The sequence below is a fragment of the Lactuca virosa genome, chromosome 1 (assembly GCF_052849685.1).
Source record: "Lactuca virosa cultivar CGN04683 chromosome 1, Lactuca_virosa_CGN04683_v6, whole genome shotgun sequence".
NCBI lineage: Eukaryota > Viridiplantae > Streptophyta > Magnoliopsida > Asterales > Asteraceae > Lactuca > Lactuca virosa.
Window position 1 is genome coordinate 108680506 of NC_136426.1, and position 26101 is coordinate 108706606.

Here is a 26101-nt window from a genome sequence, read left to right on the forward strand (position 1 = left end):
AGCAAATGATACACCTATAATATAATCTTTAGAGATGCAATCTTATCCTAGATAGAACAACATGAATAAAAGACCCCAAACGAGACCCAAATGTGCATGAACATATTGTTATTCCTATCCACATGCCAGCAAACTGTTAAGGAATTTATTTCAGTTGTCACTTTACCTAAAAGCTTACAGATACCCTCTAAAATGCATAATATATCAGCATTAAAGTGATATTTGAAAAAGTTATGATAGCACTAACATGAAGATATCATTTTCAGTTTACATGTCACACATGTTAGACCAATACAATTGCAAAAAATTTAGAAATTTAAAAGATAGAACAGCAAATTCTAAGGAAGATGTGTGTAGAAGATTTATACCAGATGTGCTTTTTCTCATGAAATGGAAGTATGGAGGCAACTAGCAAGTACAACCCATCATTTGATCTTTCTTTCTTTTCGAAGGGTCCCACCAGAGTACAAATTCTTGGAGGCCTGCTGTCCTATAACAACCGAAGAATGAGTTGATTTTGGTTAAGGGGCCCACTTACGCCTATTTGAAATACTGTTTAGGCTGAATAAGTACCAAACTTGAAGGGGACAAAAAGGAATGTGTTCTTATTCCACTCCTGCCCTCCAAGCTGAAGCATCTCTCAGTTTTTCTACTTTTTTCTTGTTTGTATCTATTGCAAGTTGCAGATGCTTTAGTCAACCTAAGCTTTCCATTACCTCTAAATTTAACTTCATATTTTATTATGTTGTCATTATCTATGTCCTAAATACAGAAATATGAAAGGTAATCATCATTAACAATCTAATTCCAATGCAATGAGAAATGAACGATGATATAAGGTCGCAAGACAAGAAAGATAGTGAATACCCTGTAATCCTGGTCAGAAATTTCATGGAATAAGATTCTTTTTACTTTACCATACTTGTGGATCTATTCTGGTACCCATTGTAAGGTGTTTAGAGTTCTATAGTGCAACGGAATTATATATTTCTGTCTGAGAATAATAAAAAGAGTGGGGTCGTAAAATAAAGTACCCAATGAATTCAGAAGAAAACAGAAATGTATTTACAAGTCGCCACGAAGATTTGATTGGGTTTTATTGTTGTTCGTGTTCCTTCATTAGATCTGTCCAAGATTCTATGCTTCACTTGGAATGCACCCCTCCTACCCCTATCCCCCATCCCACCCCCACCCCCACCCATTCTCCATTTGCTTTATAAGGCCAGGCTGAGCAAACCACCAGTATGTGAGGATAATAAGATATAGATAAGAGTTATAGTATCAAGACGCATATTTGAAAATACAGAAGAATCAAGTTTCATAATCTCAAGGGTAAGAAGATCAAGACTTCAGGAGACAATAAAGTATGCAGGTACCAAATTCAGTATGTTAGCTAGATTTATGATATTGGTATATTATATCTTGCGACTATAAAACTGATTACAAAAATACTTTTTTCAATATAAAGATGTATCATCACCATCATCAAGGAAAGGACATACAGTCTTCATCAAGAATGTCAATTACACCAGATAGACATTTGTTTCTGCAAGGTGGGGGCGATTCAGGACTTGTTTTATCAACTGATGCTAAACCTCGACTCAAATGGACACCAGATCTCCATGAACGCTTCATAGAAGCAGTCAACCAGCTTGGAGGAGCAGATAGTAAGCACAATATTCCTTAAATTTTTGTTTAAAGAAAATAAGAAATGAAATGAAAAAAGAAGCTTATTGAATCTTTTCCTATATTTTGTTAGAGGCTACTCCAAAATCAGTTTTGAAGCTAATGGGGATTCAAGGGCTTACTCTATACCACTTAAAGAGTCATCTCCAGGTACATATATCTATATGTAAATGACATGTATACATACTCCTCAAAGTTCCTATATTTGGCTGAAAACATGCAGACAAACTAATTTGATTTTTGGGTTGGCAGAAGTACAGACTCAGTAAGAATCTATATCGCCAAACTAATAGTGGTGGCACAAATAAAGTTGGTAAGAAATCCAATAATCCATTTTTAAAATGTTTTGAAATAATTTAAAGTAAATTATTATTCATATGATAACAAGGATTTTCGTTGTAGATATGGTTGCACCAACAGGAGATGACATTGGTGAAACGAATGGAAGCCACATGAGCAGTTCAAGTGTTTTCCCTCAAACAAACAAGTAAGAGTCATTTATTCAGTTGTGCATATGCAAATGACAAGTATACCCCTCAAATGTTCATTCTAATGATACAAACACCCATTCAGAAATTTGCAGATAAGTGAAGCAATACAGATGCAAATTGAAGTTCAAAGAAGGCTACATGAGCAACTTGAGGTACAAAAGACAATTCAAAAAATATACAAAAGCGTTTATGGTTCGATTGTTTATATATCTTTTAATCTGAAATAGGTACAGAGACACTTACAGCTTCGAATAGAAGCACAAGGGAAATACTTACAATCAGTTCTTGAAAAAGCACAAGAGACCCTTGGAAGCCAAAACTTAGGTGCAGTTGGACTAGAGGCTGCAAAAGTTCAACTATCAGAATTGGTCTCAAAAGTATCCACTCACTGCTTAAGTTCTACATTTCCGGGTATGAAAGATGTCTCAATACAGACAAACCAGCCAACAGATTGTTCGATTGACAGTTGCTTGACTTACTGTGAAGGACAACAAAATGAACAAGATATGATGGGGTTGACTCTTTTGAAGTCAAAGAAGGTTGAAAATGAGCCAGAAAATGTATGGTGTGAAGACACGAATAGAAACAAGAAGTTTGATTTGTCGATGAGTGTTGGAGGACTCAAGACCAATGAATGGAACACCAGTAGAAGCTACACTGAGGAAAGATTTATGGATAGGGACGAGGAAGCCATTTTAATGAATCAAAACAATCAAAAGAAGACACACTCGGTGAAACTGGAGAAGGTTGAGATGTCACAAAAGTTTCAGTTGCCTTATTTTGGACAAAAACTTGACCTTAATGCCCATGATGGGAATGATGCAGCTTCAAGTCACAAGCAGTTCGATTTGAACGGACTTAGTTGGTAATAAAAAGGTTTAACTTTAAGTGCAGAGCAGAATCATCTTTTATCATTAATGACTTGGATAAGAAGTTTGAACCAGTGATTCAAGATCTTTTATTGCATTTTCAGAATTTTTGTAGTATATATAGTTGGAGAAACATGAGATATTTCAATCAATGAATAATGATGATTCAGTTTTACTGATGTGGTAAACCTAGGGGAACATGTCACTTCTTATATTGAATAATATCATTCAAGACTTGCTTTTAACACTTATGATCCCTTGCTACTGCTTTTATACCATGAATTATAATCATTTTGACGAATGGCCTATACCTAGGGCTGTAAACGAACCGAACGTTCGGCGAACTGTTCATGAACGGTTCAGCGGGAAGTTCGTTTATGTTCGTTTATTTAATAAATGAATGAACATGAACAATGGCCCCGTTCGTTCTATTACGTTCGTGAACGCCCGTTTATGTTCATTCATTTAAGTTCCTTTTATGTTCATATATGTTCAATTGTGTTTGATTACATTACTATATTATATGTCCGTTTATGTTTATATATGTTAGTTATATTTATTTATCTATGTTTGTTTATGTTTATGTATGTTAGTTATGTTTATTTATCTACGTTTGTTTATGTTCGTTTAGCCTGTTCACGAACATGAACAATGTAAATTTTTAAACGAACGAACATGAACGAGAAAATTCGTTCGTTTATCAGTTCGTGTTCGTTCATTTGTCCGGCTAACTTAAACAACCGAACATGAACACACTTTTGTTCGTGTTCGTTCGTTTCTTTTACAGCCATTTACCTGTATGCATCTTCCGAGGGTTGCTAGTGGCCCACGTCAATCAGCCCAAAGACAAGGTCAAATGCAAAACACTAGCAATGTTTTATATGTATTAACGTTTGAGACCTCATGTGTGGTATTTCATTCCTCAAAACTAGTCATTACTCAAGATTTAAGTGGCTAAAAAATAATCAATTTGTCACTTAGAGGAGCATGATGAAAGAGAAAGCCCATAATAAACCCATGCATGCATTACATGGGTAGTTGAAACTTGGAAATGACAATAATCATGGGGCGTTGAGGGGGCAAAGTAGTCAGTTGTACAGTGCCCAATTTTTTTATTATATATTTTTTTTAAAATAAAAAAATATAATAAAGATAAAAGCCCTTTTTTTGTTCGTCTTGAGCCTTTTAGAATATTTAATTTCTGAAGACCGGCCCTACAATAATAAAATCCCTTTGAAATGTTCTAAAATGAAAAACCTAATTTATAACTCAAATGGCATTAAACGGAATTAATTATAAGCATAGAGTCCTCCACCCTAAACTTTCAGAGCATTGGGCGTGGGCAGGTGCAACACCAAGTTGTGCCACCTCACATGCCACATAAGCAAATGGTGTTATAACACCAAGTGGGGAAATGGACAACAAGATGCAACACCAACTTTTTGAAAATAAATATTTTTATTTTTGTATTTTTCTTTTACTATTTCGTTTTTTTTTTACTTTTTTTTTTGGTTTTCGTTTTTTTTTCTTTTTGCGTTTTTTTAATAACTAATATATTTTTTATAAAACATATAATTTTAAAAACAAAAAAAAGACATAATATTTAAAATCTAAAATTCCGATTACAATTAAAAAAACATAATTTTAAACCTAAATTAATAACTAAAATATCATTCAAATTACTACTAAAACCACACACCAATCCTAATTAACCCACATATTGCTGCTCAACATGTCATTGTTGCGATACAGATTTTTCTTTAAAATAGCGTGAAACTTGTCGAGCACCGCCCCCCAATAAGCTCCTTTTTTCATTCCATTTCCGCGAAGTTCGTTTTTTGAAGTAGCACACCAAGCCGCCGTCAAAGCGTATTCCTCCTCCGGTGTCCACCATTGTGGAACGTCTGCATTGTCTGTTTCTACCGCTATTGATTTCCCTTTTGATTTTCCTTTCCCTTTCCCTTTCTTACTACTTCCCGCTTCCACTTGAACTGATGGTTGTGTTGTAGGCGATGGTTGGTTGGTTGTTTGTTGCATCGAACCAAAAGTAGAGAAAAGATTTTGTTGTAAATTTGGGTTTTGATCAAATTGATTTTGTTGAACGTAAGGTGAGTTGGGAAATTGCAGTGGCGGTGAAGCAGGATTGAAAGCGGCACCTTAGTATGGGATTTGTGGTGAACCTTGAGACGACAAAAGGTTGAAATAATTTTCATACCCCGCAAATCCGAGAGGCGAGGTTGTGTTTGGGTTTGATGATGGAGGGGGGTGTTTGGCTTTTGCTCCATTTTTTGAAATTTTAATGAAAAATGTGTATAAGATATAGAGAGAATGAGAGAAAGGTATATAAAAATTTGAAATAAAGTATATGTATATATATATAGGTAAAAAGGTAAATTTTTTTTTTTTTTTGAATTTGACCGTTATCAAACGGTCTAAATAACAACGGTTATTTGCGCGTTACAATTCGTCTCGACGGCAACGAGAACCCACGCAATGAGGTGCAACGAGATTGGGGGGCGGTGTTCTTCTCGTCGTAACGCCGTTGAGGGGTGCCACCTCACCCGCGTTGCATCTCGTTTGTACCCACACCGATTGCTCTAAGCAAATTGTTCGGCCAAAATTGATATTCTGTGGAATATCATGTAGATACAAAGAAGCGGCCGGATATATGACTAGAACAGAAGATCTAATCCGATTTCTGATTGACGGTTGAAGCACGATATTTTGTTAAGATTCATAAAACCGATCATATTTCTACGTGAAAATAAACCAAAAGACAACTGAAATCACACGAAAGCTGTTGAGATTGACACTGAACAATATTTCTACCGAATAGCGAAGTGTCGATGGTATACATAATATAGACGTGACACGTCTCTACTCAAACGAAAGGACCTGCCAAAATTTTTGTTAAAAGCCATAAAATCATGGTCTGCGGTAGGGGGGCAAAGGGGCAAAAGTGGGTTGTACACAGGACCTATTTCTTTAAGGGGCTATTTCTTTATTTTTATTTTTTTATTATATTCAATTTCAGCCCAAATCTTAAAAATAAATAAATAAAATAAAAATAAAAAATTACGTATTTTAGTTCTTTACACGTTAGAACTAAGGACCTTTTTTTGCGACTCGGCCTAGATATTTCAATCCTCAGAACGGTCCCTATATAAAATCCTAACATATTTGTGGAAGAGAATAACCCAAACTCAATAAAAACCCTTAGACGTTTTTTCAACTTAACTTCAAAAGATTTTTTTTTCTATTTATCATTCACAATTTGTTTTTCTTCTGGAATGACCACTCGTATCACAGTTTTTCGACCTTTTAACCAAAATATTGTTTTTTTGAAAAATATTTACCAACTAGTGCTACTTTTATATTTATTTACCTATTAATTCTATTGGCTTTTAAAATGGAAAATCTTAATTGTTCCGATTTATCTCAAATTTTCTTGAAAATATTAATCGTTCTCAATTTTCCTCACATTTACTTTCTTCCTATCGCGGGACTTGCCCTTTCCCTTATCATTTTATCAGCTTTTCTTCCATAGTCATTCATCATATTAATTTTTGTATGCTATAAAAAATCATTGTGAACTGTGTCTCTTCATTCTTTTTCATTATTAAATCATTGTGAACTGTGTCTCTTCATTCTTTTTCATTATTATGTGTCTTTCGTTCTTTTAGATTATGTACTTATGGTCTTATGGGTTCATTCTTTTACATTATGTAAGCATGTATAGAGTTATACTCACCAACTACTAGACAAAATGTTCCACAAAAACCAAGAGTTGTTTGTACCTGAGAACATTATCACAAATCGATGATATGGTTTTAATGATGGCACAATTGAATTAGGCCACATATGTTTTGGGGCCTATATAAGGCTTGAGGGAGTGGTGCATGGCATGTCATGTTGTCTTATCAGTTTTATCACAAGACATGCATGACATGCCATTTTTAGAGGTGGGTCAAATTGGTAAATTAAAAAAATAATAATAATAAAATAGCCTAACCCTCACATTCTCTCTCATTTCTCCTTTCTCTCACATAGGCAATCAAATGTCATTTGAAGCCCTCCATCTCGACATGCCACCATCGATGGAGTGTTTGCCAACATTTACCATTGTTGTCAAAGCTTTAAAGATTGTTATATCAGAGGCCATGGAAAAAGGAATATATATATATATATATATATATATATATATATATATATATATATATATAAAGTGGTAACTCTTCCGAACAGTGGACCCACAATCTCTCTTTTTCAATATGTGGATGATGTTATTTTTTAAGAGAATGATCAAAAGAGAATGCTTCTAATCTTTTGAGGATTCTCAGGTGTTATTATCTTGCCTCTGGCCTCAAACTTAATCTTTCAAAAAGAAAGGTTTAAATTGTAGTGTTGGTGAGTTTCCTTTCATCTACCTTAGTACTCCGGTTGGGTCTGGTATGAGCCGAAAATCAAATTAGGTGTCCTTAATCAATAAATTTAACAATAAGCTCTCAAATTGGAAAGCTCGAAATCTTTCCTTTAGGGGTAGGCTTGTTCTTTGTAAGGAGGTTCTCGGTACGATGGGTTCATACTTGTCCTCGCTTTTTAAAGCCCCAAGTAGTGTTATTAACCGTCTTGAGAGTGTCAGGTGTAGGTATTTTTGGGGTGGTTCTTCAAATAAACATAAAATTACTTGGGTTTCCTGGAAGAAAGTTCTTAACTCGAGGGACAATGGTAGCTTAGGCATTAGTAGTCTTAGAGCGTTCAACTATGCCTTACTAGTTTAGTGGTGGTGGCAGTTTAGAAATGATAATCGAGGAATATGGCGTGATTTCATTATGTAATTACATGGCCCTAATGGTGGGATTGGACATAACGGGGCTATTGCTTGAAGAGGGGGGCTTGGGGTGTCATGCGCCATCTTAACTTGTACCTGAATCAGGTCGACCTTAACGTTTTTTTTGTATTTTCAGGATAACAATTGGAAGTGGATTGAAGACAAAGAAGGATGTTTTACTGTGGCGTCGTGTAGGAAAATTGTTGATGACCATCTTATGGTATGCCTTTAGGACAATACTCCTTGGAACAAAATCATGCCTCGTAAAGTTAGTATATTTGTATGGAGATCTATTCTTGAAAGACTGCCTACTCGCAGTAATCTTGAGAAAATTGGGGTATGTATCGGTTCCCATTTATGTCCCCTTCGCAACATTTTGTTAGAGACGGGGTCCCATCTATTTCTGAATTGTTTAGTCGCTCGGGAGGTGCGTGTTACCATCAACAACCGGTGGAATCAGGTTCTGATGGATAGCAGCTCTCTCTATGATCTCTTCGGTTGCGCGTCCACAACCATTAACAATGAGATCCCATTCACCAAACTTTTTCAAAAAAATCCATCTTACTCTCATCTTCGCGTCTTCGGATGCCTCTGCTACCCTTTAATACCCACTTCTCACAAACTTGAACCTCGCTCCACGTCATGTGTATTTCTTAGATACCCATCACAACATCGTGGTTTCCGTTGTCTGGACCTTCACACTCAAAAAATAATTATCTCCAGACATGTGACTTTCGATGAAACCTCCTTCCCTTTCCAATCTATGACCACCGAAAACCCACCTTCTTACTCGTTCCTTGACGACCACTCCTCCCCTAATACTTTTTACGCTGCCATTAACCCACCAACGGAACCTCCAATCAGCCCACCGTCATCACCTAACCACCATCAACACACCCACCACCCCACCGAAAATCACCAATACCACTCCCCCCTCCAACCACAACTCCTCAAAATACCACTCCCCACACCGCCACCTCTCCAAACAGGCCCCACCCTCCTGAAACAACCAAAAAATAAATCAACCAAATTCACTGCAATTTGATCCTTATCCTACAAGAAAAAAATCTACTCTTTAATCCTTATCCTACTGTCGAGTAAAATCCCCCAAAATAAGCCAACCAAATTCACTGCAATTTGATCCGGTTAAGGCTTCGTTTTCTTTTTAATTGTGCCGCATATCTTTTATTGCTTTTGCAAGTTCTTATTAGTTTCCACTTTGAAGGACTTTTGTACATCACTTTCTCTCTGTACGTACGATTTTAATGTTCTTCGATTAGTATTTCTTGGCCAATATCAATACATATGTTTGCTTATTACTCCTCGATTTCTGTTGCTGGACGTCTTTCGTACCCTCCGTTCATCCCTTCCTGCCTTCGTCACCGATTTCCCTCGCATGTTTGTCTTCCTCCTTCGTAATAACTTTTGTTCCTTCTGTCTACTCATAATTTTCAGTTTCGTTATTTTGGATTTTGTACTACGGTTGCCGGTCCGTCATGAGTGGGCAGCACAGAAAGCGTTCCACTTTCAACTCAGATGCATCGTCCTCATTAAATGATTTCGGTCAGCAGCGTAAGTGTCGTCGGTTAATGCCCTTACTTCCTCTTGACTTGGCTTCCCCTTTACCTTCTTATGACAACTGTGGCAATTATTCGTTGTTGTGTGAATATTGTGGTGCCTTTTTTGGTTTGTTAAGCGGGTAATTTCGTTATCTCATGTTAATTATCCACGTTACACCCGATGTTGTAAGTCTGGTGATGTTATACTACCGTTTCCTTTAAGGCCTCCTACTGTGTTGTATGATTTATATGTTGTTCCAGCTTTTAGGCAAAATATCAGAGCTTATAATAACATGTTTGCAATGACATCCTTTGGGGCTGAAATTGATGAGGACATTAACAAGGGTGGTGATCCTTATGTTTTCAAAGTCACTAGTCAGGTCTTACATTGGATAGGTTCTTTATGTCCCGAAGATAACAAGCCCCCTAGGTTTTTATAACTCTATGTTGTTACCACGGAACATGAGGTTTCCAATAGATTGTCAGCTTTTTATGATAGCTCAAAACAGCCCTTGGATGGAAAGATTGTGCAGCTGCTAATGGATACATTGACCACTCAAAATGAATATATTTGTACTTTCAAGATTGCCCAAGAAATAGTTGCAGAAAGAAGTCTAGACTCGTATGCAGTTTGCCTTTTTATTGATGTTCCTGATCGGCGATATGATCCCCCCGCTCCCGGAAGTGTAAGCTGCATTGTTTACAGTGATGACACTGTTGCTAACAAGTATGATATCATTATATATTCCAAGTCCGGTGTTCCACAACGAGTCAGTAAGCTCCACCCGAGCTACATGGCACTACAATACCCTTTACTTTTTCCTTATGGTGAAGATGGCTGGTCCTACGGTTGAAACTATTAAATGAAACTGGCTCCAAGGCCAGAAATCTCACCATAAATATGTATTATAGTTATCAGATCCACGCATGTAATGGTGTCCACTCCCTTATATTAAATTCATGTAGGCTATTTCAACAATATATATTCGATGCTTATACCTGCATCGGGACGTCTTGACTATTTCCAAAATAACCAGGATCGCCTCAGGTCAGAATACATCAGTTAGGATTTATGATGCACTTTCCAGAGCGGACAACAAAAGTCTTTCTATTGGGAAGCGGGACCTGTTCAGTGGCCGATCCAGACCGAAAGTTAACCGGGGTCCACTATATCGTATCCAGCCGGTGGGAGCGGCTTCGGGCGACTGGTCGATGGTGTCTTAGGCTACTTTTCTTGGTGTGCAAACCGGTAGTTGTGGAGCAAGTAGCTAGGATATCATAAAAAGAGAAGAAATTTGTTTTTTTATGGTATAGGAGAAAAAATAAGAGGTGTCACTCATTTATCAAGTGGGGACATTGGAGACATATGAGTATAAAATAGAAAAAAAAATTACATATATATATATATATATATATATATATATATATATATATATAAGGTGAGCCAACCTCAAGTGGTGCCGTACAGCCCATTTACCAAAGGGTAGATCTGTCAGTGGTTCTATTGCCACCCTCCTTTGTTGGTGGACCCTGTTACATGTATATCCATTATCAAGACGTGTTATCCATCTACAGAGAGCATGGGAATCCATAGTGCTTTATAACCTTCACGTGCAATGTCAATTGGCCTGAAATTAGACGGTACATGGCTTATCACAATCAAACTGACACGCACAACAGGGCTGACATTATATCTCACATTTTTATGTTAAGGTGAAAGCGTTGATTACATTTCTAAAGGAGGACAAAACTTTTGGGGACGTCACAGCCTGTAAGTACCTTTGACGGTAATTACATTTTTACTGTTATAGTATCCGCTACATATCTCTTTAATGAGTCATGCGTTCCTTTTTGTATTTCTTTAGATTTGTATACAGTCGAATTCCAAAAGTGTGGTTTACCCCACTGTCACACTTTTATGGGTAGCCGATTCATACAAAATATGCGATGCTGCTTCCATCGACAAATTCATCACCATAAAGATGTCAAACCCAGTTTCTGAACCACTGTTGTACCAAACTATTATCCAAAGGCGTTATGTGATTCAACGGTGTTTGACAAGCAAGGATATGAACATTACAAAAGAAGTCTTGTAGCTCTGCATACACTTCATAATGGAATTGAAATTGACAATCGGTACGTTGTACCATACAATAAGCGCTTATGTAGTCGTTGCAACGCACATATCAATGTTGAGTACTGTGTTTGGAACATGATGATTAAATATCTTTTTAAGTATGTTTCCAAAGGAATGGAACGAGTGAAATTTGTAATTCACAAGGATGCAAATGCAGCCAGTTGTAGCACACCAATAGAACCTGTTGTTATCGATGAAATTCGTAGTTAGCTTGATGGTCGTTACATATGTCCTCACGAAGCTTCTTGGCGTATCCTTGACTTCCCCATCCATGAGTGACACCCACATGTAACAATACTACCAGTGCATCTACCAAATACGCAGCCTGTATATTTCAAAGAAAACACCCGCATTTGTGAAGTTATCAGGCATCCAGCATTTGGCAATAATTTGTTACTAGGGTGGTTTGAAAGTAACAAGTGGGATACCACTAGACACGACCTGACCTACAACAAATATCCCTCAAAATATTGGTGGTATAAAGGAGCAAAAATGTGGGAAAACCGACACCGCACGGAATCACCTGCAATCAGCAGACTTGTCTTCATTCACCTATCTGCTGGAGAGCTATTTTACCTCCGGATGTTACTGTTTCATGTGTCATCAAACAGGATGCAAATCTTATCAATACATTCGCACTGTCTCCAATCAACTTTACCCAGACTTCCGTAGTGCATGTGAGGCATTTGGATTAATCGGTGAAGACAAAGAGTGGATGACAGCATTCAGCCAAGCATCAGAATGGGCAACCACACCTCATCTATGATCCTTATTCTTCCAGCTCCTTCTATTGTGCGAGGTAAGTAACCCCATGTCTTTGTGGGAGGCTGCATGTCGCAAAATGAGCGATGACTCAGTATATAACATAAACAGAAACAGCCCCAACACAAACCTCAATATGACTGATGCTCAGTTACAACAATTAGTCTTATTTGAATTGGAGAATATATTATAGACACGTACACCATCAAAGTCAGTCCAAGATTTTCATTTTCCTAAACCTACGGAAGACACTATCAGGCTTTGGCAAAATCGTCTTCTTTTGGAAGAAACAAGTTATGACAAAGAGTTACTGAAACATCATAATCAGCAGATGGTTTCACAACTAAATGATGACCCAATTTGCATTTACAACACAGTTATTGCATCAGATGAGCAGGCAAAACAAGTTATTATATTTGTATATGGACACAGTGGAACTGGGAAAACTTTCCTTTGGACTGCACTGCTTTCATATTTTCGTTCCATTGGCAAAATTGCCCTTGCTGTTGATGCTTCAGGTATAGCTTCATTACTACTGCCATCCAAAAGGACAGCTCACTCAAGGTTTAATATACCCATTGACTTCACTGACAAGACAACATGTAACATTAGAAAAGGGACGTCGCTTGCAGAACTAATTAAGAAGACATCAATTCTTATATGGGATAAGGCACCAATGAGTGACAGGCGATGCTTTGAGTGCTTAGACCGTTCATTGAAAGATATCCTAGAATGCGAAACCAAAGCTTTTGGTCGACTGTCTGTTTTGTTAGGTGGTGATTTTCGTTAAACATTACCCATTTCCCCAAAAAGCACCACATCACAAATCATAGGGTTAACTTTACCAAACTCATACCTATGGCCATGTTTTAAAATACACAAACTTACCCGTAATATGAGATTGGTAAATGATGACTCATGCTCTACGCTAGATTTCACTATCTCAGAATATGCAGCTTGGTTAATCACTAATGGAGATGGAGACATAGGCCAACCAGATCCCATTGATGATACACAAAATGGATTGATATCCCATCCTCACTTCTTATACCCCTAGGAGACAAGGCATTGGAAAAGTGAATACATTTTGTTTACGGAGACGGGATTTTGAAACATCCATCTGCCTCCACTCTATCGGTTAGGGCAATTTTCTATCCTAAAAATGTTACCACATATAAAATAAACAAAGTTATTTTGAAGGTTGCTCCTGGAGAAACAAAATGTTACAAAAGTGTTGATGCCATCATGTCAAACGGAATTCAATCTGCAGAATTTGAAGCTTTCTATCCAGTTGAATATTTGAATCAATTGAACTTTGTCAGCGTACCTCCTCATGAAGTATCACTCAAAATTGGCACACCATCATGTTGTTAAGAAACATTAACCAAAGGGAAGGATTGTGACATGGTACATGATTAATGGTATCTCAGTTGCTACCAAATATAACAGCTGCAACTATCATTACCGGAACATGCATTGGGAACCAAGTATATATACCTCGTATTAAATTTATCCACAATGCTCCAGACATATGGTTTTCACACATGGTCAACTTTATGTTGCTTTGTCTCGAGCTAAATCTCCAGACTCCATTAAAGTTCTCATACACTTTAATGCTGACAGTAGACACAACATGCAAAAAATGTTGTGTTTAAGGATTTCTTGCACAAGGTTAATAATAATGAGGTCAACTTCAAAACTATCTCCTACAAACAAAAATCAACTTATAATAGCCATTTATTTTGTTTTGCTTTTTTCATTACAACCCAAACACATATGTTTATTACCTCTGCCAACATTTTCTAACATTTTTGTCCCACTTCACTTTGAGAAAAAGGACATCCATTTCCATACTTTTACTCCTTTAACAATCCCGGCCCAGAAATACGTATCATTCCTAGACATACCATCTAACATTTCTGTCTCATCTTACTGTCAAGTCACATCCATTAGCCATTTCCTTTATTTGACTCTTTTAATAACTATCCAAAAACACACATATTTATCGCTTCTTCCAAGAATTACTAACATTTCTTTCTGATTTCACTTTTAGATGAGGGACATCCATTGCCTTAGTTTTACTCATTTAACAATTCCAAACCACAAGTACTTATCATTTCTAAAAATCGTTACTAACATTTCTCAGTAATTTCACTGTGAGGTCAAAACCATGTCTGAGAATACAACAACAATTTCATAATTAGGCCATGCATCTCCTGGAACATAACTACATGTACGAATCTTACGTACCTGGACACCAGAATATCGGACTTACGAGACTTGGTTTTTGGATGTCGACAAATATGTAAGTTTGCACACATTGTTATTAAACTTTATTTATTGCATACACATAATAAAGTCCTTCATAATATTTTTCCACATTTAAGGGTGATGCTATTCAGATTCTTGGACAACGAAAAGATCAAGGATATGTGCAATCTGTGTTCACTATCTCAAAGTGTTATGCAATTTCTAAATATGGTTGCGGTGAACCGGATTCTTACCAAAAGTGGTTGGACAAACCAATATTCATTGCTGTTGGTACAGCTTTATCTATCAGATAAATTCCTGACACAATCACCATTCCCAATTATTGGTTCTATTTTATATCAAAAAATAAAATACCCGACTATGTCAACCTATGTCCATGTATTAATCCCTATTAATACCTTATCTAACCTTCTTAACTAACTCATACCAGTCATATTTGAATCCACATAATTATTGCACATCTATAACTGCAAACTCTGTTTTACACCATTCATTATGCAAACTATCTAGGAATATTTGTCAAATTTGTGAACTGTACCAAAAAAGACGGTCAACCATTCACCATTCTTATCCTCTCAAACGATTCGTAAGCAACTGACTTTTTCAAATACATTTGTATTCTCATTTGTTATACCTAACGCACTTGAATTCTAGTGGTGAAGAAATTGTTATCAGCTTATGGAAAGAATGCATAGACATACCTGAAAGGTTCAATCGTTATGCTATTGAAAATGCACCCAGTCCAGTTGTACTTGCTGTAACAAATGTTAAAGTTACACATGTTGCCGGTACGTCCCCATCAAAACATCTTCACGTATAGACACTCATAAAACAATTATAAGTAAAGAAACAAAATCTAAAACAATTACAATAATCTTATTTTCATGTACACTAAGACTAGGAACAAGTGCGAGTCACGTGTACATCAATCCACCTATCGGAGACATAACCGCACTTCTCGAGAGATAATACATAAAAGTTGATACATAAGAATGTTATTTGCATTAGTTCTAATGAATAAATTGCTTATAGACACAAAACAAATCCAACTTCAAAAACCATATTTGGACCAACTATATCATTGCACGACATGATTCGAAAAACCCATTCTGAACTTCTGATATCGTCTCATTCTAACACTACCTACTCAAACCTTCATTTATCTGATTTATTTAACACATCGAGTTATCTGATTTATTTAACACATCGAGCAATCACTGTCTAAGCAACCAACATAACACAAATAACCTATTGTAGGAAAAGACATTCACTATCAACACATCTGTGATGGACTTCACGTTTTACAGACACTTGGTATTAGGTAATCTGTCCTGATTGCAAAACACCAACTTTCAAACAAGGAAAGACCGACTCTATGAACGTCATAACACAATGTAAGTTCAATGTAAGTTATTGTATCCACATAACACAATTATTATGATTATAAATTTTATACAACCTAAAATTATTTATATCTATAGATTCAAACTTGTAGCAACAATAGCTGACCATACCGACTCTATGAACGTCATACTATCCGACAATGCTGCACAAAAGCTGTTAGGAGCACGATCGGATGAATTGATAACAGAAGACAATCCTAATCATCAGAAAACAATGCCATTGCTATCTGAGAAAAGTAAAAGTTTGCCAATCAGAATGACAGTGCGTATGACGAAAACATCCACGCGTAACAACATTCGCTTCATGATAACTGACGTTGAAGACAATGTGGTTCAACAACCTCCAGCTTTGACAACACCTCCCACATACATTTTATTACCCTCAGACCCAACGGACTAGACAAGCACATCATCATCGAAACCTGAACCTTCCAAAGTTAGAAGGGCTTTAACATTTAATAAGACTAGTAAACCACATTACTCACATTACACGTACATCCACAAAACAACTGATTCTTTCTTTTTTTCTTGACTTATAGATGTAGAAGAATCGATGTTACAACCAAAATGTCAATTTCATTCATGACAACTCCTTTATGTCACCTTTTGTGTTTCCTAATATTTACTATGACTTCCAAACTCTAATAGCTTTTGTATATCAAATATCCGTGTGTAATATCCGAACTATAACAAGTAAATCCTCTGCATCTGTAGATATGTTATGTAAGTTAATGTGACTATAAAAAATGACCTTTTAGTAGGTTCATGCTCACACTTTATACAACTTATATTATAAAAATTGTTCCCTTTTGGAATAAAACAAAGTAAGTAGAAAACATTTTTTATTCATCATTCAATTTTTAGTCCTCCCAAAAAAAATTTGAGATAGTAATTCATACCTCCATATAAGGTTCATATGCTACTTCCATCATAAAGTCAGAACTCATCTTTGACAAAAGAATTATTGTCGATCAGACCAAACTAAAGTAAAAAAAAAAAAGACATGCAGACATATTCAATATTAAAACCACACTTCCTTTCAATAAGGCTTACGAGAAAAATTAAGCCGAAATCAAAGATGCAATCACAGGTTACAAAAAGATAATGAAGAATGTGCTAACTAGGTTGAAAGTAGCATCCTTTTTTGTTTGCATGTCATCTGACTCTCCGATGAACATCAAAGTAGTATGCATATTTGCTTTTTTGCATTACTCACTTATTCCAACCACTGTATGAAACTCATCTAAATAAATAACAAGTTTTGTACTCTGTTTTATATACATACATGTTTTCCAATCCGGCCTATCTAAAAGTAAATTAAAGCCATTAATATCAATGTACTACTTTGACATATAGTAAAGTATTATCGTTTTCCTTGTAGCTCATTGTCGATGTACCTTACAACTGAAAACCTCCCTGCAACTCGCGCCAAAGGCGCGAGAAACTTCCCCTACTTACATATAACTTGTCACTCGCATTTTTTTTAGAAACGACAAATATATAAAATCAAATAAAGAGTAACAAGAAGATAGCACAAGAAGAAGGTCTAAACCATTACAAGAAAGCAAGAGTTGGGCTTTGGAGCCACAACATCCAATCAAAAGACAATTTGGACCTATTAGAACACCAAAGGAAAGATGTAACGCCCGGATCCTGATATGTATTTTAAATTAAATTAGTAATTTTTGTGAAGGGACTGGACGAGTTGGAGGCCCCAAACTCGTCGAGTAGGAATGGGATTTTTGGACGCGGGACTTGAAGTCTACTCGACGAGTCGAGAAGTCTCGACTCGACGAGTATGGTTGCCAGAGTGAAACCCTAAATTTCAGGGTTTGCACCCTATTTAAAGACCTTAACACCCCCATTGTGAACTCCCTCATCGCCTCCCTTAGTCCAGCAAACCCTAATTCGTGATCTTGAGCTTTGTGAGTGTGCGTGAGTGAAAAAGGAGTGATTCTTTGGTATTTTCTTGAAAGAGTGGAAGCTAGAAGTGCTTGGTTGAAGGAAGGAGCTTTGGATCCAGAAGAAGAACTTCATTTCCAGTTCATTTGAGGAGTTTGAGAGGAGTTGATCCTAGAGCTGAGGACGGTACAGCTACTACACGGCATTCGAGGTGAGTTACCTTTCAGTAGGAGTGGGTCGAAGGCACCAATGTCGGCCCACTAGTATTGATTATAGTTGAGATGATTGTCTTTGTCATAATTTTCTGGTATGCCACTATTTGTTATGCTTTATGTGCTAGTATGTCATGTTATTATGTGGTAGTGGTAGGGGTGAAATAGTCCCCAATTACTGGTTGAAAGATACCGAAGGGGAGGCCAGCACCCAGATATGCTAGGCAGTTACCGGTTGAAAGATACCTAAGGGGAGGTCAGCACCCAGGTATGCTAGGCAGTTACCGATTGAAAGATACCGAATGGGAGGCCAGCACCCAGATATGCTAGGCATTATGTGTTTATATGGTATGTGGTATGATGGGGGAACTCACTAAGCTTTGTGCTTATGGTTTTCAGTTTTTGTTTCAGGTCCTTCTTCTTCGAAGGGAAAGGAGTCGGCACGGTAGCAGCGCATCACACACACATCCTTCCGCATATGAGATTTTGGGGATTTGTACTCTGACATTATTACTATCTTATGACATGCTTTTGAGACTTATGATTTATGGCTTTTATGAAATGAAATAACTTGATGATGTTTCCTATAAATTGTTTTATGAATGATTAAATGAAAAATGAAATTTTTGGTCTTAAACTTTGGGATGTTACAAAAGAATGAAAAACAATGTTATAAAAAATAGACAAAACTTCAAAAATAGTCCTTGTGGTTTTCGAAAATATGAAGTTTAGTCCCTAATCTTTAAAAAACCTCACAGATGGTCCTTGTGGTTTCAAAACTTTGAACAAATGGTCCTTTTTGCTAACTCCGTTAGCATTTAACCGTTAAGTGAATGGCATTTCTGTCATTTCACAACCACAGGGACCATTTATGATGTTTTGCCTTATTTAAAAAAAAAGAAAAAAATATAATTATTTAATATTAAATGGCCCCACCCTCTCTCTCTCTCTCTCTCTCTCCCCCCCCCCCCCCCCACTTCTCTCTTCCCTTCCCGTTTTTTTCACCACCGACCAAGAAGAGGTTGCCTCCATCCCGACGGTGTAGTAGCCTACCTCACCCCCAGCTCTTCCCTTCGTGATTACAACCAACTCCGACCTCCCATACCACCCTTCGAGCTCACCATCGTCGCGTAGCACCCTCCCTTGGTCATTGATGTCTTCCCTCTGTTCCCACAGTCCCATTGTTGGGTTAAATACTAAGGAAGAAACGAACTCGTTGGAAAAACGGGATCACCAGTCTCGGCAACAGATCTTCCACACCAAACCTTTTCTGCTTCCTGTGTGTTTTTTTCCCTTCTCGGATTGATGAAGACGATGACCCCATCCCCTAATAGTTGTAACCTGTAAATACAACCTTGTAAATATGATTTGAGGTTTAACTCAAGTTTTGCATAATGTTGTCGGCGTTCTGTTAGCAACGTAATAAAAAATAGCAGCAGACAGAATATTTCAGAAATCAAAAGAACTTCGATAACTTACCTCATCGGCATCTCCCAGATCTTCAATCGGTTCCTTGAATCGAAGTGAAGGTAATCATATCATCAGATTTCTAATCAAGAAAAAGAAACGATTGATTGAATGATCGGTTGCTTCATCAAGTGTAGATTCACAGAGTGGAGTGATCGATCAAAGTGGAAGGAATACAATAAGATATAGGGATCAAATTAACCAGATCTTCCAAATTGAGTGAATTACTCACGAATTCCACAACATGAAATCTCAATTTTCGAGACTAGGATTGAATCGATGATGAGCAGTAGTAGTAGAAGCTTGATAATGATAGTTGAAGATTTGATTGAAGACTCGCAAATTCCACATCATGAATCTAGATTAGAAGGCAGAATCGAGAAGTCGAGGAAGGAGGTGACACCGTCTAGAGGCGATGCGACAACGGTAGGAAGGAATGAGAGATCTCAGTCACGATTATTTCTTGTGTGGATGACAGAGGCGGCTAAGGAATTCCGGGTGGTGGTGCCTTTTAGGATCTGATCGAGGGTTGAGAGAGAGAGAGAGACAGAGAGAGAGAGAGAGAGAGAGAGAGAGAGAGAAGGAGAATGAGAGAGAGAGGGTGGGGCCCATTAAATAATTATATTTTTTTCTTTTTTTTTAAAATAAGGCAAAACATCATAAATGGTCCCTGTGTTTTTGAAATGAGAGAGAGAGAGAGGGTGGGGCCATTAAATAATTATATTTTTTTCTTTTTTTTTTAAAATAAGGCAAAACATCATAAATGGTCCCTATGGTTGTGAAATAATAGAAATGCCCTTCACTTAACGGTTAAATGCTAACGGAGTTAGCGAAAAGGACCATTTGTTAAAAGTTTTGAAACCACAAGGACCATCTGTGAGGTTTTTAAAGATTAGGGACTAAACTTCAGATTTTCGAAAATCACAAGGACCATTTTTGAAGTTTTGTCTAAAAAATATGACACTTCTTTGGTTGTTCGATAACCAAAGATGCTCTTATTTCGAAACATCCATAAAAACTACCAAACAATAAAGAACATTCCTTCCAAAACATATGTAAACTTCTTCCTTAATCTAACTAACATTCTCAACCCAATCTACCCAATCGATGGTCGAACTAAAATCATGATCCTCCGATCCCCACCATTTCAAAATTTTATCCAAAACTGCTTTAGCATCCGAGCAGAAAAAGAACACGTGATGCATTGATTCTACTCCACTTACAAATCGGGCACATGATCGATTGAATACCCAACCCTTTCAAAGACAAATTATGTCTAGTAGGGAGCTTGTCTAGGGAGCTTGTCCAAAAACATTTTCACTTATAATTTATCCATAAAACTATTAAAACTAGAAGGAATTACTTGCGCCGTTGGCACTGGGTTAGACAGGTTTGCTTAAATGTTGATAAATTTCTATTTTGTGACTTTTGACTGATAACATGGTTTCCTTGACTTCAGTTTGAAAGAAGTCAAAATGCAACAATAATTTTAACGGAGAGCAGATAGCAACAAATGTCAACATAAATAAAGTTGGACATTATTAAGAATAGTGTATACATTGTTGTTGAGAAAGTTTGTAGGTAGGATAGATTATAAATGTTGATCTGTAACTAATCAACTGAAAATAAAGAAAAATGTTGAATTACAGAAGTCTGATCCTTATCTTTCGTAAAGAAACTGTATATTAAAGTTTACAAGTGGGACTTCAGTCGGCTGCAATAACAGATTCAAATTTAGCTTCTAATAGCAACATACTTTTACTATTTTCTTTATTATAGTATCCTGCTTTAAAAAAAGTTTATTATTTTATTATTATATTATGAAAAATATAGCATGTATAGCATTTTATTTTAAAATTCTCTTTGTTATTAGGACGTTATATTTTAAATATTTAAGCAACGTACTTTAACGATCGTGTTACACCTGGTCTTGGAGCAGTTGGGCACATACGACGCTTCAGTAGACGATTGATCAAAGAAGACTTTCCAACATTTGGGTAACCAACTATTCCAGCTCGAACCTAAAAATTGCAGGAAATAGCTATCTACTTTACTCTTTTTACCAATATAAGCAATGTACTTATATGTCTTTACAAAAATAACAATATTGAACCTGAAATTTGTAACCATTTTATGGGTAAAAATGTAAATTGCTAATATTGGTAGAAAAAGTAAGGCATTTGAGGTTAAGTAGAACTATACCAAGAGCCCTTTTTTAACACAATGTCCATCATTTCAGCACAATCTAATACGCATCCCTGTATATATAAATATAATAAATTTAATAAAAATTGTGCAAAATAAAAAAGATGAAGATGAAACTAACCAATTTGCTTGCTCCCTCTCCAAATATAATTTCAAACTCTGCTTGCTTGTATGGCCTACAAACCTACACAACATATTTAAAAAATGAAAATTTTGTTTTTAATATACAAAAAGTGCAGAAAAATAGATATTATTTACCTTACTCTTCTGAACTCTTACTCGAACCTTAAGCCCAATGTTCTCATCACCTTTAACCTGTGGAAAAGTCAAACTCATTAAAAAAAGAAATTTAAAATGAAAATGGTATTAAAAAAATTTATCTATGTGCTTACTTACAGACTTTATCTTTCCTATAGGCCGTATTTCAAGTCGAACAGATGCACAAAACTTCAAGGCAATAACTCCACTTGTAACTTCTGGATTTCCATAATATACTCCAATCTGATTTATTTTTTCAATTTTATAATTAAAAAGAAAAAATAACATAAAATCTTGATTATTTAATGAAAGAAAGATTAAAGTGGAGAGACCTTGTATCTGATTTGATTAAGAAAGATAACTGTGCATCCAGCTTTTGATGCATTCCCTGACATTTTACGCAATGCTTGACTCATAAGCCGTGCTTGTAAACCCATTTGTTGCATTCCAATTTCGCCCTTCATAAATCATAATATAAATAAAATAGTAAGAAACTTTAAATAATATGGGTCTAAACTAATGTCATCAATTTATGAAATAATAGTTAAAGTGCACATCCACATCCTTTTTACTTGTAAAATTCATGATATTTTTATAATTCTACTCGTTACATATCAATTTGAAGTCTGAACCCATAAAGAAAATAGGTTGGGGATAAGATAAAAGCAAGGTTAAAAATGTAAATATGTATAAGTACAAAAGTATGGAGATAGATGGTTACTTCAATCTCAGCACGTGGAGTAAGAGCTGAGACAGAGTCAATGCAAATGAGATCAACTGCACCAGATCTACACATGTGGTCTGCAACTGAAGGAAGAAAATTAAAAAGTTTTTATTAATTAATAAAATAAAATTGAGAAATTAGGGTTTATTTAAAAGGGGTTTATTTAGTACTTTCTAGTGCCATTTCTCCATTGTCTGATTGGCAAACAATAAGATTTTCCACATCAACTTCTAATGCTTTGGAATATGATGGATCAAAATCATGTTCTGCATCTACAAGCATTGCATTTCCTCCTAGCTTCTGAATCATTCATAAAAATTCTAGAAAAATATTCATTTTTTTTAAAGAAAAAAAAAATAAAGTTTACAAGTAAAAAACGACCTGCACTTCTGCAATGGCGTGTAGTGCTAAGGTGGTCTTTCCACTACTTTCAGGCCCATAAATCTAAAACCCAAAACACAGAATATTAATATTAATATTAATATATTATCAGATTCTAAAAGAAAATTAGAAAACAAAATGAATACCTCTACAATTCTTCCTTTAGGTAGGCCACCACCTAATGCAAGGTCTAAAGGAAGACAGCCACTTGGGAATGTTTCACTGTAAAAGCCATAAACTCATTTCCATAAATAATTCTGATTTATACAAGATTAAGATTGCAATGTGTTCTCGTTTTCGGTTCAAATTTCAAAAGCTTTTACACTGTTTTTTTTGGAGGGCATTTATGTCTTTTGTCCTAAATAAGAACATACACAAGAGCTCCACCAAGGCTTCCAAGTCTTGTGACACTTCCTTTCCCGAATGAGTTGTTGATATCATTCATTGCAGCTTCCAATGCTTTTTGCTGCAAATCCAACATGCTGAATACATTATTCTTATCATGCATCATATTAGAATGTTTTTCCTACATATATCACTACTTGATGGAATCAAATTCTACTCGTGTGTTTGTGACTTCAGACTTAGGGAATAATGGGCTTTTAGTTAATAAATAGGTTTAATTAAGAAACTAATGTTTAATTAAACCACATCTCTATTGGACATCATGTAACTGGAATCATCACCTCGACAATGTTATTGCAGATAGTAGCAGCAATAGCTTTAGCAGCTTCGACGTTTTTTCTGGCGATGATAGTCAAGTTCGTCGTGATTCGTTTGGAATTGAAAGTCAGCTCCGCTAGAGTTGTCCTATACTGGCTCACAAGCTCTTGATGCTGTTGTTGTTTTATCTGTGATAGCGATAATAGGTCTACAGGAAAACTACGCATAAAACCAAAAGATAAATTTAGTGATGATAAATATTAGATAGAAAAGAGACATACCAGGTCGCAAGAAACTTTCAATCAGAAGAAAAGGAACACCGAAAAAAACCTTGGTGGGCACTGTTGGCGTTGCTTCATTAAGAAATCTTGTTTTGCTTTCTCCAGTTTCTCTCTAAATAAGCTGATCTCTTCTGAGATTTCGTATTCAGAATCTGGTTCGTTACCCTCTTGGTCGTTATCGTCGTTTTATTTGTGGTCTTTGCAGCGTCGCCATTTGGTGGACGAATAGAGGGAAGAGGGGCAACCGGACATGGGATTGAGGGAGGCGGAGGAGGGAGTACAGGGATTGGAGCGATTGGAGGTGTGATTGCGGTTAGGACTAATGGAATCGGAGATTCAACTGGTGATCTCAAGTTGATGTCGATTTGAAGTCGCCACCACCTCCTTCCAATCTACTTTAAACACGAACCACTCCACCGGCCATGACCATTCTACTACACAACAGAAACCCTAAAATAAAACCGTTTAATTAAAGGAAGAAGCAACGGTGTAGCGACAGACGGGTCACAAACTCTAGAAAGATGTGGATTTTACCAAAAAGGACTCACACTTTTTAAGTTGTTCACATTATTTAGTTTTAAGTCCTGTTGATTCCTCCCACATGTCCCCCGCTCCTGTACCCCGCCGCCCATTCCTGATCCCTACCCCACCGTCACTTCCTATTTTCAAATTTCCACTCGCAAAACATATCGACTAACGTCTTTTTAAGACATATTTAATTGATATATTATTTAATTGAGCTTCTAACAATAATAATAATAATTAATTATACTAACACATATCTACACAAAATTAACTAATAAATAAAGGTGAAATTATCGTTCTGCAAAATATTGTTTACTAACTTAATTTCTATTAATCGAATAAAACTATATATATATATATATATATATATATATATATCTTTATCTTTACTATATTATTAAGGATATTGCCTATTTCTTGAAAATTAAGAGGTACAACATATATTACCTCATGTACAATAATATTAAGCATATAACCAATCTTATACGTATTACACTACACGAATCATATACGTATTACACTACACACTACACGGATCTTACCCTAATCTCCTAAACACAGCCGCCATCAAACCAATTCTCATCGTCTCCACCAAAGATGCAGTGATCTCCACCAACGTCTCCCACCGAAGGTCCACGGCTGCCGACTTCCCCCACCAAAGATGCAGTGATCTCTCTCGCATCTCTTTCTCTCTCTCGCCTCTCTCTCTCTCTCTCTCTCTCTCTCTCTCTCTCTCTCTCTCTCTCTCTCTCTCTCTCTCTCTCTCTCTCTCTCTCTCTCGCTCGATCTCGAACAGTGAGTTACTTCCATCACCGCCTTCTGTTTCGTCTATCTCTCTCTTTCTCTGCATCTCTATTTACTTGAAAGTGGTTTACGTTTAACAATTGATGATTGATTTGGTGCTTTCAGGGTAATTTCTGAATTGATCTCTTTCTCATCTGTCACTATCCCTCTCTCTACCCTAACTTGCTGTCCATCCCCGCCACCACTCATCGATGCTGGCCACCACCATGTGGTAGCAATGTTATGCATCTTTAACGGTGTTGACGAGTCTTTTTGTTTCTTGACCAGATGCTGAGCAGATCTGGAAATTGCCATCATCTTCTCCATTTTCTCATCCAGGTAATAGATTCCTTTAAGCTATATTTGGAATTTACCATCATCTTCTCCATTTAATTTCTAATTTAGGTGTGTGCATCTTCACTGTTCTCAGCGTCTCCACCTTCGCCACCTGACCTCGGATGGTACGCCACATGATCTTCGAAGGAGCACGGAAGTGAATGGGACCATGAGACAGCTTGGTGTTCATACTCGGAAGTGAACCGAGTCAGTCTAATTCTCTCGAGCTGGCGAAGTTATAATCACCATTAATTTCTAGAAACAACAACGGCAACAATATAACCCAATTCCCACAAGGATAATCATCGTATATAGATCAACTCTTTATAGACATTGACGTTTGATCCCTTTATGA

General features: G+C 36.5%; 2 protein-coding genes across 8 annotated transcripts; one reads left to right on the plus strand and one right to left on the minus strand.

The window, feature by feature from the left end:
- Nucleotides 1–1226: 1226 nt before the first annotated feature.
- Nucleotides 1227–3291, plus strand: LOC145156160 (myb-related protein 1-like). 3 transcript variants are annotated; one of them, XM_079075660.1, is made up of 8 exons: nucleotides 1227–1372; nucleotides 1469–1667; nucleotides 1760–1836; nucleotides 1939–1999; nucleotides 2089–2173; nucleotides 2260–2329; nucleotides 2405–2588; nucleotides 2664–3291. In XM_079075660.1, exons 1-8 carry the CDS (start codon nucleotides 1367–1369, stop codon nucleotides 3044–3046), a joined length of 1065 nt encoding a protein of 354 aa, XP_078931786.1. In that variant the 5' UTR covers nucleotides 1227–1366; the 3' UTR covers nucleotides 3047–3291. The 3 variants fall into 3 exon arrangements, with proteins under 3 accessions (XP_078931786.1, XP_078931784.1, XP_078931785.1); XM_079075658.1 differs by having other exon boundaries at nucleotides 1228–1372; nucleotides 2405–3291; XM_079075659.1 differs by having other exon boundaries at nucleotides 1228–1364; nucleotides 2405–3291.
- A 17813-nt stretch (nucleotides 3292–21104) lies between these two features.
- On the minus strand, nucleotides 21105–24635 carry LOC145156196 (DNA repair protein recA homolog 1, chloroplastic-like). 5 transcript variants are annotated; one of them, XR_013736540.1, is made up of 14 exons: nucleotides 24152–24631; nucleotides 23845–24040; nucleotides 23533–23624; nucleotides 23305–23380; nucleotides 23159–23221; nucleotides 22948–23077; nucleotides 22775–22860; nucleotides 22386–22511; nucleotides 22192–22296; nucleotides 22054–22110; nucleotides 21917–21979; nucleotides 21793–21848; nucleotides 21496–21611; nucleotides 21105–21304 (listed from the first exon to the last, which is right to left on the minus strand). XR_013736540.1 is itself a non-coding variant. In XM_079075673.1 (14 exons), exons 1-14 carry the CDS (start codon nucleotides 24178–24180, stop codon nucleotides 21283–21285), a joined length of 1290 nt encoding a protein of 429 aa, XP_078931799.1. In that variant the 5' UTR covers nucleotides 24181–24635; the 3' UTR covers nucleotides 21105–21282. The 5 variants fall into 5 exon arrangements, 4 of the variants coding, with proteins under 4 accessions (XP_078931799.1, XP_078931795.1, XP_078931805.1 ...); XM_079075673.1 differs by having other exon boundaries at nucleotides 21515–21703; nucleotides 24152–24635; XM_079075669.1 differs by having other exon boundaries at nucleotides 21496–21703; nucleotides 24152–24633.
- Nucleotides 24636–26101: the final 1466 nt, after the last annotated feature.